An 18672-nucleotide genomic window follows, 5' to 3' on the forward strand; every position below is an offset into this window, starting at 1 on the left:
AAAGGAACCAGATTATCACATAATGAATGGTCGACAGACCTACAACATTTGAATCAGATAAATTAGCCATCTATCTAACAATTAAACAGTCTGTAAGCTTTTAACACTTGTATAAACAAGCAGCTCTTTTCAAGGTAGCAAAGTATACATGCAAAATACACACCTCATTTTCCTCAGAAGTCATAAACCCAGTGTCACAAGACTGGCCTCCAGATTCTGCATAAAAGCTTGTGCGGTCTAGGATGACACCACACTGTTGACCAGCCTCAACTGAGTCCACAAACTTCTTGCATGTTCGTAGCACAAGAACAGTGCCATAGCATGGAGCAAAATCTGCACAGAGAAGAAGCAGTTGAAGAAAATTGTGAGCTATGAATGATGGAAAAGCAAAAAGAGCTACAGTGTGAGCAACACACCATATGCAGCATTCTTGTCATCCGACTTGGCTGAATAATCATATTTGGGGAGGTCGTCTGTAGATGGCACACCTTTCTCCTGCAACTCAGATATGGCGTGTACATCAAGCTTGAGCCCAACATCGACTCTGTTGTCTCCACCCTGGGATGCCAACTAGAAAGAGCAACAAACATGCGTAACTCTCATTAAATTTCTGCTGATTAAAACATGGCAAGTGTCAAGCTCCTTAGCACACACTCTTTAAGAACATTTTATTCAGTTCAATCTGTGGGGACTGTGGCATGCTCCATGTTCCCAGATGTTCGCCTGTTCTTCCACCCCAGCTCCTATTCCCTTCCCACTCACTGCAGAAAGAGCCAACGGCCAGGCTGTCAGTCTACCCTGTCACTGTCACTCTAGCAGCATACCCATGAGGACTAGCATTCCTCCTTCCACAGCATGTCGTGCGAAGTTTTCCTTTCACAGCAACATGCCAGGGGTGCCCATTCTGTGTATTCACCCTTGGCAGAGGGGCCTGTGCTTTTCGTGCCCCCTGGGACTGGGTGTTTGTACAGTGTTGGGTGTCACCTGAGCTTGGGTGTAAATAGACTTGTTCTTCATTAACTTGGGCACTAATCTGCTCCCTAAGGCATGGCGTTTGGTTGCTCATTCAAGGCTGAACACGCACACACAGCAGCCCACCAGATTACACATGGGGACAGCTGAAGCAACTCTGGGGCTCGCTAAGCTTGAACCCGTGGTAGTTGGTACTCCTGTGAGTGTTATACAGTGAACTCTCACTTGAGTGAACTTCAAGGGACCCAAGAAAATACAGTTAAACCTGGATATAACAAAATTGACAAATTCCCGAAAAACTTCGTTATAAAGAATATTCCGTTATATGCAGGTTCAGCCCGAAAATTTGAAAAATAAACGTTTACCGTATTTACTCGATTCTAACGCGCCCTCAATTGTAACGCGCACCCGTTTTCCGTTTTCGTCGAAGCACTCATCCTCGGAATGTCACACCAGGTACCGGATGCGTGGGCGCGTGTCGTTTCGAACAAGCGCGAGGCATCGGAAACGAAGAGCGAGCGTCACGATGGCGTCGTATAGTGTTACAGTAGAACCTCGCTGTTACGTTCCCGGGGGCTGCGTTTTCCCGGCTGTTACGTCGTTTTCGACCGGTCCCGGCTCAGCTCCCTTAGAACTCAATGCATTGGTAACCCCGCTGTTGCGTCGCAACTGTGGGACCATTCCCGCATCATACGTTGCGAACTGCCACCCCGCACCAGCCCGAGCGGCCATTTTGACTTTTCAAGTCGCTTGGCTTGGTGGCTTGACGATGGCATTGGCCGCCCAAAGTGCCGGGGGCGACAACTATGACGTATTTTCGGTTTCCGCCAGCAAAAGTATGGCCCTTGAGATCCGTATTTGCTATTTAAAGATGGTGTCCATGACGCGTTGTGGCCCTAAAATTGGTTTTGGCTCGTAGATATTCCGTATATAAGGGTACGGCCACGCTAGCAGCAAAAAACGTGAGCGTCATGCAGCGAGTGGCAAGTTGCCGCGCGTCAGCGCCTTGACGCGAGACCACCATGGCGCGGCAGCGCGATAAGATCTCCCGCGCTCTCCGAACGGGCGAGCAACACCGCGAGCGCTCGTTGTTTCATGCGAGAGACGACGATCGTCGATTGAAAACCTGGCGCGGACCGGCGGCGTTCCGGTTGTGATGGCTCCGTGACGTCACCCTCGTCGCTCTTGATTGGTTCTTCATCTCGCGGCACACGGCATTTGCCGCAGAACCCATTTCGTGCGGCAGGCCGCAAGACCCCCGATTCCTGCCGCTTTTGCCGCGCGCGGCATGACGCGTCGCCGCGCGTTTTTGCTGCGTGTTTTTGCCGCTAGCGTGGCCGTACCCTAAAGTCCAAGGGCGATAACGCAGTCGCCGCGCGCCGTATGCTGTATGTGCGAGTGAAAACGTGCGAGGGGAGCCGACGACCGCGTCTAAATCTCTCGCGCGCAAGAAACGCAGGGAGGAAGCGCGCCTTCTTCCGTTGCGCTCGAGGCATCGGCGAGGGAGCGAGGGGGGAGGGATAGCGGGGCGGCGCGCAAACGCGCAGGCCGTATCTTGAAAGCGATCTGCGTTGGGGCAGAGTCTAGCAGTGTAGGTGCGTCGGCGGCTCGTAGCTTTCTGCGTGCTGTGTGTTCTCGGCGCTCAGTTTGCGTTGAAGCGATAGACAACAGCACGAAGGTCACTTCGCTCACTTATCCAGCGGCGCTTCCACACGCCGCCAGCGTTTGACAGCGCGTGTCCGCGCTCATCGACTCTAATGTGCCACAGCGTGTACCAGCGCGTCGGCAACATCAGCTGGAAAAGGAGAGAGTGCCGGCTTGGCGGGCTAAACCAGTTGCAGCAAGCGGCAGGATCAGATTTGAATGAAGGGAGGGGGAAAGATCACGCCCGCGGCGGCAAGATCACCGGGTCGAGGGATGCAGGGCCGCCTCGCACACGCACGCACGCACACGTGCGCTCGCTTCACCTTCCATCACGTCGGAGAAGGTGCTTCCGGTTGCTGCTCGTGCAAAAATGACAAAATTTGGGGCGAAATCCCTAGGTGGTCGGAGGGGAAAATTCGTTATATCGAGGGGGTCTCCCACTGCCACTTTGTCACGTAGAGATCTCAAATACATGTGCTTCTATGGAGTAACGGTGGGGAATCGAAAAACTTCGTTATATCCAGGAATTCGTTATATGGAGGTTCGTTATAAGCAGGTTTAACTGTAGTTCACACTCTGGGGCTCGCTAAGCTTGAACCCGCGGTAGTAAGTACTCCTGTGAGTGTTATACAGTGAACTCTCACTTGAGTGAACTTCAAGGGACCCAAGGAAATAGTTCACTGAAAGTTCACTAAACTGAATATTCACTAGAATATGGAACAGCACAGGGCACAGCAGACATCGAGTCAAAAGGGTGAAATGCAGTTCATGGAGTTATGGTGTATGGAGCGCAATAGTTACGTTACTATCTCCCCCATTGTGAAAAAACTTTTCATTTCAGTTTCATTTGCACTGGTGCTCTTAAAGCGCAAAGAAGTAACAAAGCTGTCAAAGTCTATGTTTTTGTGCACGTCCCCAGGCACAGCTTTTTGCAGCGGCACGAAGTCTCACACTTTCCAAAGCATCCTACAGCCTCGGCTAGAGTTTTTTAAAAAAATTTAATCATGGGGTTTTACGTGCCAAAACCACGATCTGATTATGAGGCACGCTGTAGTGGGGGACTCCGGAAATTGGGACCACCTGGGGTTCTTTAACGTGCACCTAAATCTAAGTACACGGGTGTTTTCGCATTTCACCCCCATCGAAATGCGGCCGCCGTGGCCGGGATTCGATCCCGCGACCTCGTGCTCAGCAGCCGAACACCATAGCCACTGAGCAACCACGGCGGGTTCGGCTAGAGTTACAGGATTTTAATCTGCCTCTGCCATTGCATCTTCCTCATCGCAGTCTTCTTCTTCGGGACAAACACTGGAAAGAATTTCCAGATCCAACAGTTCAGCCCACGTAACGAGCTCACTGTCACACTGCACATAACCTTCAAACAAAGTGTTGCTTTCAACAACCAGCTGGTGACAGACCTCTGTCCACATTTCAGAGTAGAACACCTCGTTGCAAAATTCCTCTCGCTCGCTTTAACCGCACAGAGGGAAAAGGCCAGACTTATGCAAAAAGTCTCTAATTGTAACCGGGGTTACTGTCCACCAGGAGCCGATGTAACCACAAGCGATGTTCCGCCGCCGCCACTGGAGGGGCGATTTAGGGGCGGTGGGCATTGGCTATGCCAGCGCTTCAGAGTGCAAAACTTCATTGAACTGATTTAAAAGATGAGCCCGGGTCTACTGATCCAAGTTCGTTCAAATGAAATATTCACTATTCAGAAATTCGTTTAACTGATATATTTTTGCATAGGAATGCATAGAAAAACTGCCGGGGATTTTCTAAAAGTTCATTCTGAAATATTCATTAAACCAACGTTCATACAATTGAGAATTTACTGTAGAAGCTACCACAAACTTGAGAGCTTTTTGACATTTCCACAGTGCAAGGTTTAGGTTGTTTTGTATTCTGATACTGCAGATTGCCTGTACTGGATTTATACTGGTGCAATTTATACGGTAATCAAGAGTATGATTACTGATTATGATATAGGATCTCACCAAAAATAAAAAGATGGAGCAGTGGTGCAAAACTATTTGTCCTTGACTCTTTGTCCTTGTGTTTTCTGCAATGTTAGTTACAAAAATGCAGTGCCAATACTCCTAGTGCTCTGAAGAACTTGGCCTTTTCTTGTACAGGTGATGCATCAATATCAAACAAAAGCATGCCGCATACAATCCACAGAGAGCAGAAGTCAACTTTAAAGAAATGCTTGTCAGCGTGAATAAGTGCCTATAATAGGTGGAACTTCTTGCATCCGAACTATCACTTCTTTAATGCATTTTACAGCTGTTTAATGCAGTTGCGACATGCAACTGTATTTGTCCGGAAGTAAAGAGCCACTCAAAACGCCATTGGACCAGACACACTGCTTCAGAAGGGTCCAATGGCAGTCACACAGGCAACAGCTAGTACAGAAACACTAACTTGCTACCGCACAAGGCCCATTGAGGTAGCACTTGTTAAATCATCAAACATTTGACTAGCCCAACCTTTCCTGGACCACACAAATCAACTCATTTAGTGAGGCACCCTCTAACTTCATGGTCAAGCCATAAGGATAGGCACTTTCAGCTCACTTTTGGGAAGGCACAGTTTTAGGTGGTCGTTCACGCCAAATTAGACAATGCATGATACGAGGCACTTCTTTCAGTTCGCTTTTCGTGGTTGATCACACTTGAGTGGACAGCATTTGACAGACGTAATCTATAGTGGTGTTTTTATTATGTGATATGCACACACCCACAAACTAGGATTTGTCCCTGTATGCAAACTAGGATCTAAGAGCCAAGCACAGTTTGGTGTTTGCATTTATTTGCCCCACCTAGTCATTTCTCATGGGGTAAAATCTAATCAAGGTGATCACAACTAAGTGCTCTACGTGCTTCACTTATCTACTACAGTTGTAAAGTCGGAGGACCTCATCGTCCGGTATACCAGGCTTCAAGTACGGTGAAGGACAATACGCCTGAGGAGACGAGAGCAGCACGTCTTACGCCGCCGTTTATTGCAGCAATCTTGGCAGCAATAAACGGCGGCAATTGCTGTAATCTTGGCCGACGAAGAACTTTGAGGCCGACGGCAGTTGGGCACAAGACAAGCTCTAGATGAATAGCATGAACTACCACGCAGGTGAACACGGTGTAGGATTTCTGTGTAGGCTCACTTTTCAGGTATATTGGTGCAGTAACATCTGCACAAACAATGTCAAACAGTTTCGACATATTCACTCAGTCCGCAGGTAGCGCCGCCATTGGAGCCGTCGCAGGTTTTGCCTTTAGGCGCATACACGATGTATACTGCCCGATCACTCTTTTCACACACAGCTTCACCTTCGTCACTCAAAAATGCTCTCCGAGTCCTGCGATGGTTGTTGCAACTCCCACGTGAAAAAGCCTCAGAGCAAGCACGTTGAGATGAGTTCAGTGGCGCAGTGATCACCGGGAAGCAGGATCGGGTGCTTGATGCCGTCCTGGTGCACGAAATTCCCAAGTCTGAAATAGTATTACGCAAACATACTGTTAACAGTATGTTTGCGTAATACTATTTCTCGTACATTTTTTTTTTTTTTTCACGGTCTTGTGGAAAACATGTTAAAGGGGTTCTACTGTATACAGGGTGTTTCAGCGAACACTTTCAAAAATTCTTAAAGGTTGCCTGTGGCAGATAGCACAATTATAGTTCATGAGCTGGTCTACTCGAAGAGGCGGAAATTACTTGCACAAGAAATTGAAATCAATAATCTAATAATTAACAGAAATTCAGTAATTAAGTGTTTAACTAATTACCCGATGGCCCATATTGCAATTTACAAATTGTAGCCGTGGAGTTCACAAGGCGGATCCATTTAGAATGAATTCTCAGGATGACACCAGTTTCGAGATATTAATTCCCGAACTTTGCGAAGAAATGCATTGGCGTTCCAGTTAGGTTCTTAACAAAACGTCGCTTTTTGCATTGAAGCTCGAAATTAACTGGAACGCCAATGCATTTCTCCACAAAGTTCGGGAATTATTATCTCAAAACTGGTGTCATCCTGAGAATTAATTCTAAGTGGATCCGGATCGCCTTGCGAACTCCACAGCTACAATTTGTAAATTGCAATATGGGCCATCAGGTAATTAGTTAAAAACTCAATTACTAAATTTTTGGTAATTAGTTGATTATGCATTTCAATTTTTTGAGCAAGTAATGCCCGCCTCTTCGAGTAGACCAGCTCATTAACTAGAACTTGGCTATCTGCCACAGGCAACCTTAAATAAATTTTGAAAGTGTTCGCTGAAACACCCTGTATCTCGAAACCTGCTTACGCACCCTTTGACAATGAAGCAATCAATCAGACCAAAAAGCACAATGATATCCCACCTGAGCTGCTTGCTTGGCCTTCTCATAAGACTCCATGTCAACAGCAAGGCCCTTCTCTTCAACCATCAGCTGGGTTAGATCAATGGGAAATCCATATGTGTCATACAACCTCCAAGCCACATCACCTGCAGAAACAACAGCCTGTTAGCAGCTTAGTTGCTAAAACAAGCAATAAGTAATGCCATTTCACAGAAGAAAGCGAAATTTGCTGCACCAAATGTGGTTGTATATAGTATACAATGCAGCAAAGCTTTTAAGGTATAAATAATTTACAGGGTGAGTTCTGATAAAAGCAGATAATTTGTCAAAGCTGCCACTGCCCAAATAAATTAACAGTGAACAATGAACACACTAGTTACATCTCTAAGCTATGGTTTTCAAAGCAAACAAAACTGCCACAGAGGCATGCAACAAATTTCACCTTACTTAAGATGAAAGGTGCAGTGCAATGTTAACAAGTGATATGCAAAGTGCATCAAAATGTTCCACATACTGCCCTAGCAAACCATTATGCATAACTTGCATGTTAGCATCCACCTATTTGATATATTTATTTAATGTTTGCAGTAAGAAAGGAACAATCATTTTAGTGTGACATCAGTGTCCATGTAACTAATTCACAGTGTGCATCTGATTTAGTCTCAACATATTTCATAGAAGCTTTTATTGAATTCAAAACACAAAAAACACAAGGTCTACCAAGACACACTTGCAGTATCATGCAAGCATAGAAATGACATCAAGAGCACAATAATATAGGGGAAAGAAGCACAATAATCAATAAGACAGCTTGCCTGGCAAGAACTTCTGGTCCCCTAACTTGCCCACAGTCTTCTCCAAGAGACGCCGGCCACGAGAAAGTGTCTTCAGAAACTGGCTCTCTTCTTCGTTAATTATATCCATCACCTACCAAACAAAAGTGCTCAGCTAAATAGCTTTTAACATTTTTCTGTACACGTCCTAGATACTGGAAACAACCAATGGCACTTACACCTTCTGGGTCTTTCTTCAGTTCGGGAAAAACGTCGCCCTGCATTAAAAAAAAATCATGTTTAAGAAAATTCACTGGGTGCAAGATAAGCGTAGAACATACAGTGCTGGCATCAACATTTCCTGAACATTAAGGATGTTAGTTGCTGGATGGAAAACAGACTTACCAGAATTCCAACCACAACAGGAACAAGGCGTGCAAATGTTCCAGGAGCAGCATTCATTTTCTCAGTTGCGTAACGCACAGCTCGCCGCAAAATCCTCCGAAGAACATATCTGAAATAAGTGTCCCAGGAGAAGGAAATGTCTCAAAACTCAAGATTAACTATAACATTCCACCTGGGTTAATGTGTAATTCTATAAAACGAATACATGCGAGCAAAGCCTCTTAAAAGAATTAATAGTGACTACACGAACAAACCTCTGGTAACAGAGGTCCAGCTAGGAATTCAGCTTGCCAAGCTTGCTCATCAATACTATATGTATGTAGCGTGCAATAATGCAGTTTTAAACGATGGAAAGAACAACTTGCTGGTACTCCCAGCCCCAGCAATGTGTAACCAGCAGAAGAAAGCCACCTATTAGCAATGTCTCAAATTGTTGCATAATAAAACACCACAGTTTTTCTTGAACGCAGAGGAACAGTGCCTGGAAACTACAAAGACAATATGCACGACTTTCCTCCTCCAGTATGGCCTTCTCTACAGTGTTGCCGAAGTGGTGGCATGACATGTGCCTTCAAATGAAGAAGCACACTTTTTAACAACCAAGCCCATCTGAATTTTTCATGTCATTGTTTGCAACACTGTTACCACTGGAAATGTTACCGGTGCAACACACTTGGACAATTTTAAATTTAGCATGCAGGTCATAATCAAAATGCCTTTTATTCTCTTCACTGACTGTTCCCACGGTATCCACTTCCCATCTCACAGTGAATGAAAATTAAAGAGCCCCTTGCCACCGCACCTGCTATCCCACACAAGTCATACACAGCCTAACAAGAGAGAAAAGAGGAAAAATACTATCGGTTTGCACGCTTCGTTTCTTAATGACAATCATGGTAATGCATACTCTACTGCATTCTTTCAAGAAAACTGGATGCCAGTGCCAATATTTCCTCACGCCTTTCATACTCATATTCGAATTAACCAGTGTACTGTCAAATGCTTCTGAATATTGAGTGTCTAAGAAGACAGAATAATGCATGTTTGCCAGGTGGGCCCTAAATTGTTGAATTTGTTATAGAGCTTTAAGTTAACAAGCTTCCACAGCACAGTAGAGTTCCATTAATTCAACTCCGGTTAATTCAATTTTTCAAGTAATTTGATTCCGGCCAACAATCCCGGCCAGCACCCATGATTTTTTATGGGCACAAGCTTTCTGTTATTTCAATCCTAAAATTGGCCTTCACAAGATAATTGGCAATTAACTAGAACAGGCAGCATGCATGCACCTGACCCCTATGATGACCCCTATAGCAACCCCTTTAGTTGCAGCGTCAGTCTCAGCAGAGCTTAGGGGTCAGTGAATGCATTGAGCAGACTATCTCTCATCAAAAACACTTATTTTTTGGCCCACCCTAGGAAGGTTTTCAAGCAAATACCGCAGCTCACAATACTTGATTACAGCATTTATCGTATCTGCACAATTCTAACGCGCACCTTTTTTTTTTAACAAAAAGTGCGTTAAAATTTGCATGCGCGTTACAATCGTAACTAATTCTACTCAATATGAAAAACAAAACCAATTCTTACTCAAAAAAAAAAAAAAGCTCAATGCAAGTTAGCTAGCCACACTGCCATCAAACCAACATTGTTTTTATTTATGCCTTGGTTTTCCACCGCCATTTTCAAGTTTGCACCAGCGGGTCGTCTGAAGTAAGTGAGGCTCAGAGACATCGCAAGGTGGGCCGATGATGCGTGGAATGCCCTCCCGCAGACAATGGTTGCACGAGCCTTCAAGAAGTGCGACATTTCTAATGCATTAATTAGATGGAACTGAAGATGACTCTGTGGTCAGTAGATTGTGAAAAGGAGGCGTCATCGGACTATGATAGCAACTAGCCACTGAGATTCAGCTGTGTACATGTCTTTGTGCTTTTCCATGTTCCATGAAATCATTTTAACATGGTACGTGTCGACTCAGGTTTCGCTACTTGATGTGCATGGTAAAATCGGCTCCAAGTTATTTTTCTGGATATTTGAGTGGTAATATAACTGCCCGATGCAATCGGGTGCGTGGTAGAATCGTGCAAATACGGTACTCAATTCTAACACAAGCCTTTCTTTTTTCTTTTTGAGGAAAAGTGGCCCGAAAATTGCCTGCGCAGAACAATTGGACTGTCACAAAAGTGCGCATAATCAAAGCGCGCTCCGCATAACACCCAGGACAGCGAAGGAGCAAGTCGGCGCCGCGGCAGCTTCGACAGAGGGAGAGAGCGCACACGCCACAGACAGCCAATACTATCAATGGAGACGAGAAGCTTCGACAGGATATGCGAAGGTTATGGTATCGAGAGAAAGGGCGTGCATGGAAACACCTTCTCAGATTCTGACGCACAGCGAGCCAAGAGAGACAGGGAGTACGACAGACCGAGTGTGCGCCAACGGATGAGTCAGCACCCTTCTCAAAGACTCTTCGGCGGCCGCGGCCGAAAACGCGAGAAATGTCAAGAAGATTCCCAGGCTTAGTTCATGCCATGGGAGCCAGATTCCATCAGAAAGTTCTAGAAACACCGGTGAAGGCGATAAAAGCGCCGTGCGGGAATCAGTAAAGGATCAGAGATGTGACATGAAGACTGACCGTCTGCAGAAGGGGATTCCCCGGCAAGCTAGTCGACGAGTTCCTCGAGCGTCTGCATTTCCGGAAAAAGTTCCTTCTTCGAGATTTGCCTCAAGCTACACCGAGATCATCCCACTCAACACCAGAACGCGTGAATAGAAGTGGACACTTGTGTTCTTATTCATTCTGTACTGTACATGTTGAACTCTTAGTGCTTGTCGTTAATTATTTTCCAGAGTTTTGTTAATACCCATCAGAATTGCATTGTGATGCGCCTAGCCGAAGTGTGTACGTGTGTATGTAACTGCTTTATTTGAAGAATATACTTTGTTGTGTTTTGATAACTCTGGTCTCTGACTCAGTCTTCGGACCACAACCGGCGTTCGCTGGCGCACCAGAAGGCCTCTTATCAATTGTCCGTGCTTTCATGGGGTTATTTTCGGAGGCTGATACGTAGGCTTTGGGATTTGGCCCGCCGTTGGTGCCTCGTTCACGGGGTGTGTGACATGGAGACAATACAGAAACCGCCTTCTCAACTCGCATACTTTGCCGCATAACATACATTTACTGTGATGAAGCTGACTAAAGAAAATCGTGTGGCAAAGCTGACTTTAGAAGACCGGCTGCCAAGGTACAACAATATTTCTTGCTAAAAAATCGGGTGCGCATTAGATTTCTGCTTTGTTCACGAGCTTTAACGCAATTTCTACGTTCGTTTACTAGTTTGAACACATAGAAAGCGTGTTTGCTTCAGAGCCGTGTTAGAATGAGGCAAATACAGTCAACGTCCAATTTTTCGGACTCCCTAGGGGCCACGAAAATGTCTGAAAAATCGGGCAGTCTGAAAAAAAAATGAATGCATGCTTTTTACTGCCCCCAAGAGCTCAAATCGCCACAAGCACGTCCAAAATAGTTGTGAAGGCATGCCAGTACACTTATTAGATGTATCGTAGCTCGTACTATGATACCGTATATACTCGTGTAAGGGCCGCCCTCGTGTAAGGGCCGCACCCCTACTTTGAACGGAGAAATTTCAAAAAAGAAAGTTCGAAAAGTCCCGCCAGAAAGGTGTAGTTAGTTCAATCGAAGCTAGATGGCACTGCGAGTTTTCCGCTTCCGCCGGCCAGGCCGTTGAGCTGGTTGAGCCAATGCCTCCTAGGAGGCGTTGGTTGAGCGTTGGTGTACGGCGCCATGATTGCTTTGTGTGGTGCATCATTTGCATCGTGTTGCCGGCGAACTGGTGTCACTCCGTCAGTAGTAGTGAGCCCTGTTTGAGCCAGCGCAGGTGAAGGAAGATGGGCCGGCATTTGAGATCGTTCACTGCTTCATTTAAACTGCAAGTGACTGAATATGCCGAGGAGCACGGCAAGCGAGAAGCTGGACGCAAGTACGACGTAGACGAGAAGCGCGTGCGTTACTGGATAAAGCAGAAAGATGCCCCCGCCGCTACCAACAGCAGCCGAAAGGCGTTTCGCGGCAAGAAGTGCAAATACCCGGAACTCGAAGGCGAACTCGTCAAATTTGTCATCGACACTCGAATTGACGGCTACGCTGTATCAACTGACCAGGTACGCGGGAAAGCCCTGAACATCGCTCGCCACATGGAAATACCCCAGGCACAATTCAAGGCAAGTCGGGGGTGGGCTACGCGGTTTATGAACCGGAACCAGCTCTTTATCCGCCGAATTTCGAACAGCATGGACGGTACTGAGGATGATCGTCTCTGGGGGGATGCAGACGCCGAGGCAAGCTCTTTCGAGGGCGAGGACAGTGATAGCGACATGGAATCGTAATAAAAACATTCCTGGCATGTCATTTGTAACTCTCTTGCACATGGCTACTGTTGCGGAAACAGTAGAGACCTTTGGTGAGCTGTCGTCGGCCTGATTTGTGTAAAGGCCACACCAAGCAAAAATTTTGAAAAAAGAAAGTGCGGCCCTTACACGAGTATATACGGTAGTAGATGGCGGGTACACGGGTGTATAGTTAAAGAATACATACCGTGTCCTGTGACAATTGCCCCTTCCCACTCTTGGTATGCTTCACTGCGTAACACTGCTGTACTGAGGCGAAGCTTCTAAGACATTGTCAAGGATTACAAAGGCAGAGTCGGAGCCATTGCTAACAGCGGCGAATTGTTTCAATGAAAAACAGAGCACCGAATAACAAGAAGCTTGGTAGCGAACGTCGAAGTAGCTAGGCCTAGCATTGCCACGGTGGAGGCCACGGCTGCCAGCGGATCTGTGTGCAAGAGCGCCAGTTCGAGGAGGCGAGATAATCAAAATGATGGCGGTGGTGGCTACGATTAATGACGTTTTGGACCTGCGGTCATGGCAAAAAGTCAGGGAAATCGGACGGAGAAGGTTTTTGTGTCCAAATTTCAGACATTTTTATACGTTGACTCTATGGGGTACGTAGCAGTGCCATGAAGGCGTCCAAATCATCAGGCATGTCCGTAAAATCGGGCGTCCGTAAAATCGGTCATTGACTGTGCTGCCAAATGAATTGGTGATGTTTTTTGACATTGTTTCTGCACCTTGTTCAATTCAACTCGCCGGATAATTCTATCAATTTTGTCGGCCCTATAAGGCTCGAATTAATGGTAGTTGACTGTACAATAGAGGAATAATTTCAAAATAAATATAACTGAAAAATAAAGGAAGCAAAAAATATGTTCAGCGACAGGCACACCTTAAACATTTTCCACTGTGTTTCTTTAAGCTCCTTTATATGTACTAGCATGTTCAATATCTATTATCGCTCCACAAAGAGAGCACAATACGAAAGGCACGAGGGTATGGGCATTGCTGAAATGGCAAAACTCTCTCCACTTTTTTCTCAAGAGCGTCACACGTTAGCGACCCTAGCTCAACCCGAAGAGCACTCTGGCCACGGCTCGCACATTGTAGCTCATACTGAATGCGATAATACATGACTTTCAGAGGCCTTCCCTCTTAACCTCAGTTAAATTATCTGAAGACATGACTCGCAGAAAGATACTAGACTGGAAATTGTAAGAAATCACCAGATTGTCAAAAAATTACTTCGGTAAGTCTACTGATAGGTTTATAAGCATGAGTGTGCAAATACCAAACAGTAGATTTTGAATCAAATACAGTTAAACCTGGATATAACGAAATTGACAAATTCCCCAAAAACTTTGTTATAAAGAGGATTTCGTTATATGCAGGTTCAGCACGAAAATTCGAAAAAGAAACGCCTACTGTATTTACTCGATTCTAATGCGCCCTCGATTGTAACGCACACCCGTTTTCAATTTTTGTCGAAGCACTCATCCTTGGAATGTCGCACCAAGTACTGGATGCGTGGGCGCGTGTCGTTTCGCACAAGCGCAAGGCATCGGAAACCAAGAGCGAGCGTCACGATGGTGTCGTAGCGTCGTATAGTGTTACAGTAGAACCCCGCTGTTACGTTCCCGGGTGCTGCGTTTTCCCAGCTGTTACGTCATTTTTGGCCGGTCCCGGCACAGCTCCCATAGAACCCAATGCATTGGTAACCCCGCTGTTGCGTCACAACTGTGGGACCGTTCCCGCATCATACGCGAACTGCCACCCCTCGCCGGTCCGAGCGGCCATTTTGACTTTTCATGTCGCTTGGCTTGGTGGCTTGACGATGGCATTGGCCGCCCAAAGTGCCGGGGGCGACAACTATGACGTATTTTCGGTTTCCGCCAGCAAAAGTATGTGCCTTGAGATCCGTATTTGCTATCTAAAGATGATGTCTATGACGCGTTGTGGCCCTAAAATTGGTTTTGGCTCATGGATGTTCCGTATAAAGTCCAAGGGCGATAACGCAGTCACCGCGCGCCGTATGCTGTATGTGCGAGTGACGTGCGAGGGGAGCTGACGACCGTGTCTAAACCTCGCACGCTCACGAAAGAAAAGCAGGGAGGAAGTGCGCCTTCTTCCGTTCCGCTCGAGGCACCAGCGAGGGAGCGAGGAGGGGGGGGGGGCTAGCGGGCGGTGTTGTACTGTCACGACCGCTGGATAAAAAAAAGCGGCCGTGGTACTGTACTCTGGCATCAACTGCGTACTGCGCGGCGGCGCGCGGGCCTTATCTTGAAAGCGATCTGCATTGGGGCAGAGTCTAGGCAGTGTAGGTGCGTCAACGGCTCGTAGCTTTGTGCGTGCTGTCTGTTCTCGGCGCTCAGTTTGCGTTGAAGCGATAGACAACAGCACGAAGGTCACTTCGCTTGCTTCTGCAGCGGCGCTTCCACACGCCACCAGCGTTTGACAGCGCGTGTCCGCGCTTATCGAGTGTGATGTGTCACAGCGTCTGCCAACATCAATTGGAAAAAGAGAGTACCTACTTGGCAGGCTAGGCCAGCTGCAGCAAGCGGCAGGATCAGGTTTGAATGAAGGGAGGGGGAAAGGTCACGCCCACGGCGGCAAGATTGCCGGGTCGAGGAATGCAGGCCCGCCTTGCACGTGCTCACACGCACGCACAGGCTTGCACGCACGCACACGTGCGCTCGCTACGCATTCCGTCGCGGCGGAGAAGGTGCTTCCGGTTGCTGCTCGTGCAAAAATGACAAAATTTGGGGCAACATCTCTAGGTTGTCGGAGGGGAAAATTCGTTATATCGAGGGGGTCTCCCGCTGCCACTTCGTTATGTAGAGGTCTCAAATACATGTGCTTCTATGGAGTAACGGCAGGGAATAGAAAAACTTCGTTATATCCAGGAATTCGTTATATGGAGGTTCGTTATAGCAGGTTTAACTGTATTGAAACAAATCCGCGAAAAAAAGGCGAATACTGAATATCAGAAAGCTTTTCAGAAAATTTCTTGCTACAAATTTTGGGACAGAAAATACGGCGCTGTACATGCTTGGGATTCTCCTAGCATTGCATAACATGAATGTAGCAAGCTATCAGTAATTTAGGTACACAGAAATCAAGATACTATACAGTACGATCTACAGTCAAACCCAGATATAATGAACCCGGATAAAGCGAATAATTGCCTATATTGAACACGCGAAACTTGCTAACTGATATGCATGTACTAAACACCTAGTTCGTAACGAATGGTGCATTCGTTATATCGAACTCTGGACGTCCGCTGCCATGTGAGCAACCGGGCCTCAACCAAGACTACAGGGCACACTTCAAGCGGTGCATGTGCTGCGCATGTACTGAGCAGACATTGATGGAAGTGGACTGGAGTGGGACTACACAATCTCACACATCGACAACGCCACTCTCAGTGACGCGAAGGAACACTTCCAAGGCACAGGCAGAAATTACTCCCAACTACACGTAGTTATGGTTCTCCTTTAAATGAATGGATAGGACCTTGCTCCTTTTCTCCACTGGAGAGAGTGAGTGAGTAAGATAAAAAGAAGAATGTTCACCAGTCAAGAGTCTGGTTGGCTACCCTATGCCGGCGGAAGAGAAAAGGGGAATAGAAAGAAGTGACAGAGAGAAAGGAATGCAGTGAATGTGAGCACGTGCACGGACAGCACTGCACAGTCAAAGGCGCTCGCACAATTCACAATTATTTCCACCGCAGATAATTAACAAATCAGTATATAACGAGCACATCACAAACGTTCGCCTAATTTCGTTATAGGCAAGTTAGGATATATCAAATTTCCCGTTATATCAAACTATATTTAGCGTATAAGCCTATTAGCTATAATCGGGCTCGACTGTACACTCATTAAAGGGAACACCAAATTACAATGCCAGCACTATTACAGCTCAGTTCTAGTATATGAAGGTCAGAAAAAAAAATTATCAATATAATTTCTGTTGAATAGAATCAAGTGCTTTTTTTCCCCTATGAAACTAATGAATTAGTGATGCTCCGCTGTACTGAATACCAACGAGGTTCTCAGTTTAATAGTGGAGCTGTGTTCTGCGGCAATCCTTTATTTATTGCACAGAAAGCTTTGTTTTCAAGTTTTTCTCCAAAACACAGAAGGGCTATCGTAATTTTACGGCAGGTAGGTTATCATAAGGTCAATCTGCACAACAGACAAAAGCACCGCACATCACATGACTCAATCACCGCTCCGTATGTAGCCGGTACCATCGGTAAAGAGCAGGCACCTTTTCATTGTCAGGTTTGGTGTGATTTGCCAGCTGTCAAAAATTCTGAAATCTGAAGGGTCACGGCAAGTTCGCACGAACTTTCCCGCTCCCCTGCTCGTTCATCTGCCAGCTATTGCTTTTGTTTTCAAGGCAGTTTATGGGCATTCCGAGTGTCACGCGGCTGCTGCGAATAGATCAGCATCCATTCGGCACCGCACTGTAGCTTTAGTCGCTGGCACCCAACAAAGTAGCGCGGATTAGGCTTGTAATTGCCTAGGCAGTGTGGCCATGACGAAAATGAATACCTGCTGCTTTTGTTGTCGTTGCCTCTGTACAGCGTTTTCAATCATTTCAATTGGTCCTATTGACCGGGATGAACGTTGTACAGATAGAGGCGACCCCACCCAATGCAGCACCGTTTCGCGACAATCTGGCATCAGGCCGACATCAGGAAGGGCCCGCAGTGACAAAGTCGGCTACCGCGTCAGCCGGGGCGGCCCGTCAGGGTTGCGCTTGGCACTCCTTTTGCAATGAAATCTAAGTGAAACACTTGCTTGGGCGGCATCGAGCAGGAGGAGCTCCACTGCGCACGCGATACGTGGAACAGCAGGGGTCTCTACACCGAAAATATTGAACATGAAAAATCGAATACAGTGCAGTCCACTTATAACGATACCACATACAGTTAAACCTGCTTATAACGAACCTCCATATAACGAATTCCTGGATATAACGAAGTTTTTCTATTCCCCGCCGTTACTCCATAGAAGCACATGTATTTGAGACCTCTACGAAACGAAGTGGCAGCGGGAGACCCCCTCGATATAACGAATTTCCCCCTCCGACAACCTAGAGATTTCGCCACAAATTTTGTCATTTTTGCGCGAGCAGCAAAAGGAAGCACTTTCTCCGCCGCGACGGAATGCGAAACGAGCGCACGTGTGCATGCGTGCATGTGCGAGGCGGGCCTGCATCCCTCGACCCGGCGATCTTGCCACCGCGGGCATGACCTTTCCCCCTCCCTTCATTCAAACCTGATCCTGCCGCTTGCTGCAGCTGGTCTAGCCCGCCCAAGCCGGCACTCTCTCCTTTTCCAGTTGATGTTGCCGACGCGCTGGTACACGCTGTGACACATCACACTAGATGAGCGCGGACACGCGCTCTCAAATGCTGGCGGCGTGTGGAAGCGCCGCTGGAGAAGCGAGCGAAGTGACCTTCGTGCTGTTGTCTATCGCTTCAACGCAAACTCAGCGCCGAGAACACACGGCCCGCACAAAGCTACGAGCCGCCGACGCATCTACACTGCTAGACTCTGCCCCAACGCAGATCGCTTTCAAGATACGGCCCGCGCGACCGCGCGCCGCCGCGCAGTACGCAGTTGATGCCAGAGTACAGTACAACACCGCCCCGCTATCCCTCCCCCCTCGCCGGTGCCTCGAGCGCAACGGAAGCTGGCGCGCTTCCTCTAGGCTTTTCTTCCGCGCGTGAGATTTAGGGTACGGCCACGCTAGCGGCAAAACACGTGGCAAAAATGCGCAGCAGCGCGTCATGCCTCGCGCGGCAAAAGCGGCAGCAATCGGGGGTTTTGCGGCATGCCGCGCGAAATGGGTTCGAGACCCATTTCTGCGGCAAATGCCGCGAGATGAAGAACCCATCAAGAGCGACGAGGGTGACGTCACGGAGCCATCACAACCGGACCGCCGCCGGTCCGCGCCGGGTTTTCAATCGACGATCGTCGTCTCTCGCATGAAACAACGAGCGCCCGCGGTGTTGCTCGCTCGTTCGGAGAGCACGGGAGATCTTATCGCGCTGCCGCGCGGCAAGAAGCGCTTGCCACGGTGGCCTCGCGGCAAGGCGCTGACGC

At 47.3% G+C, this 18672-nt stretch overlaps 1 protein-coding gene across 1 annotated transcript in view; it reads right to left on the reverse strand.

The window, feature by feature from the left end:
* Positions 1-18672, reverse strand: part of LOC119436141 (alanine--tRNA ligase, cytoplasmic-like) — a 76332-nt gene that overhangs the window by 34964 nt on the left and 22696 nt on the right. Inside the window, exons 8-13 of the mRNA XM_037702902.2 lie at positions 8136-8244; positions 7970-8008; positions 7773-7884; positions 6979-7103; positions 417-570; positions 164-333 (exon numbers count right to left, since the gene is read on the reverse strand). Coding sequence (XP_037558830.1) covers positions 164-333; positions 417-570; positions 6979-7103; positions 7773-7884; positions 7970-8008; positions 8136-8244 — 709 coding nt within the window. The remainder of the gene's footprint in view (positions 1-163; positions 334-416; positions 571-6978; positions 7104-7772; positions 7885-7969; positions 8009-8135; positions 8245-18672) is intronic.

Source organism: Dermacentor silvarum, chromosome 1 (genome assembly GCF_013339745.2).
Source record: "Dermacentor silvarum isolate Dsil-2018 chromosome 1, BIME_Dsil_1.4, whole genome shotgun sequence".
Classification (NCBI taxonomy): Eukaryota; Metazoa; Arthropoda; class Arachnida; order Ixodida; family Ixodidae; genus Dermacentor; species Dermacentor silvarum.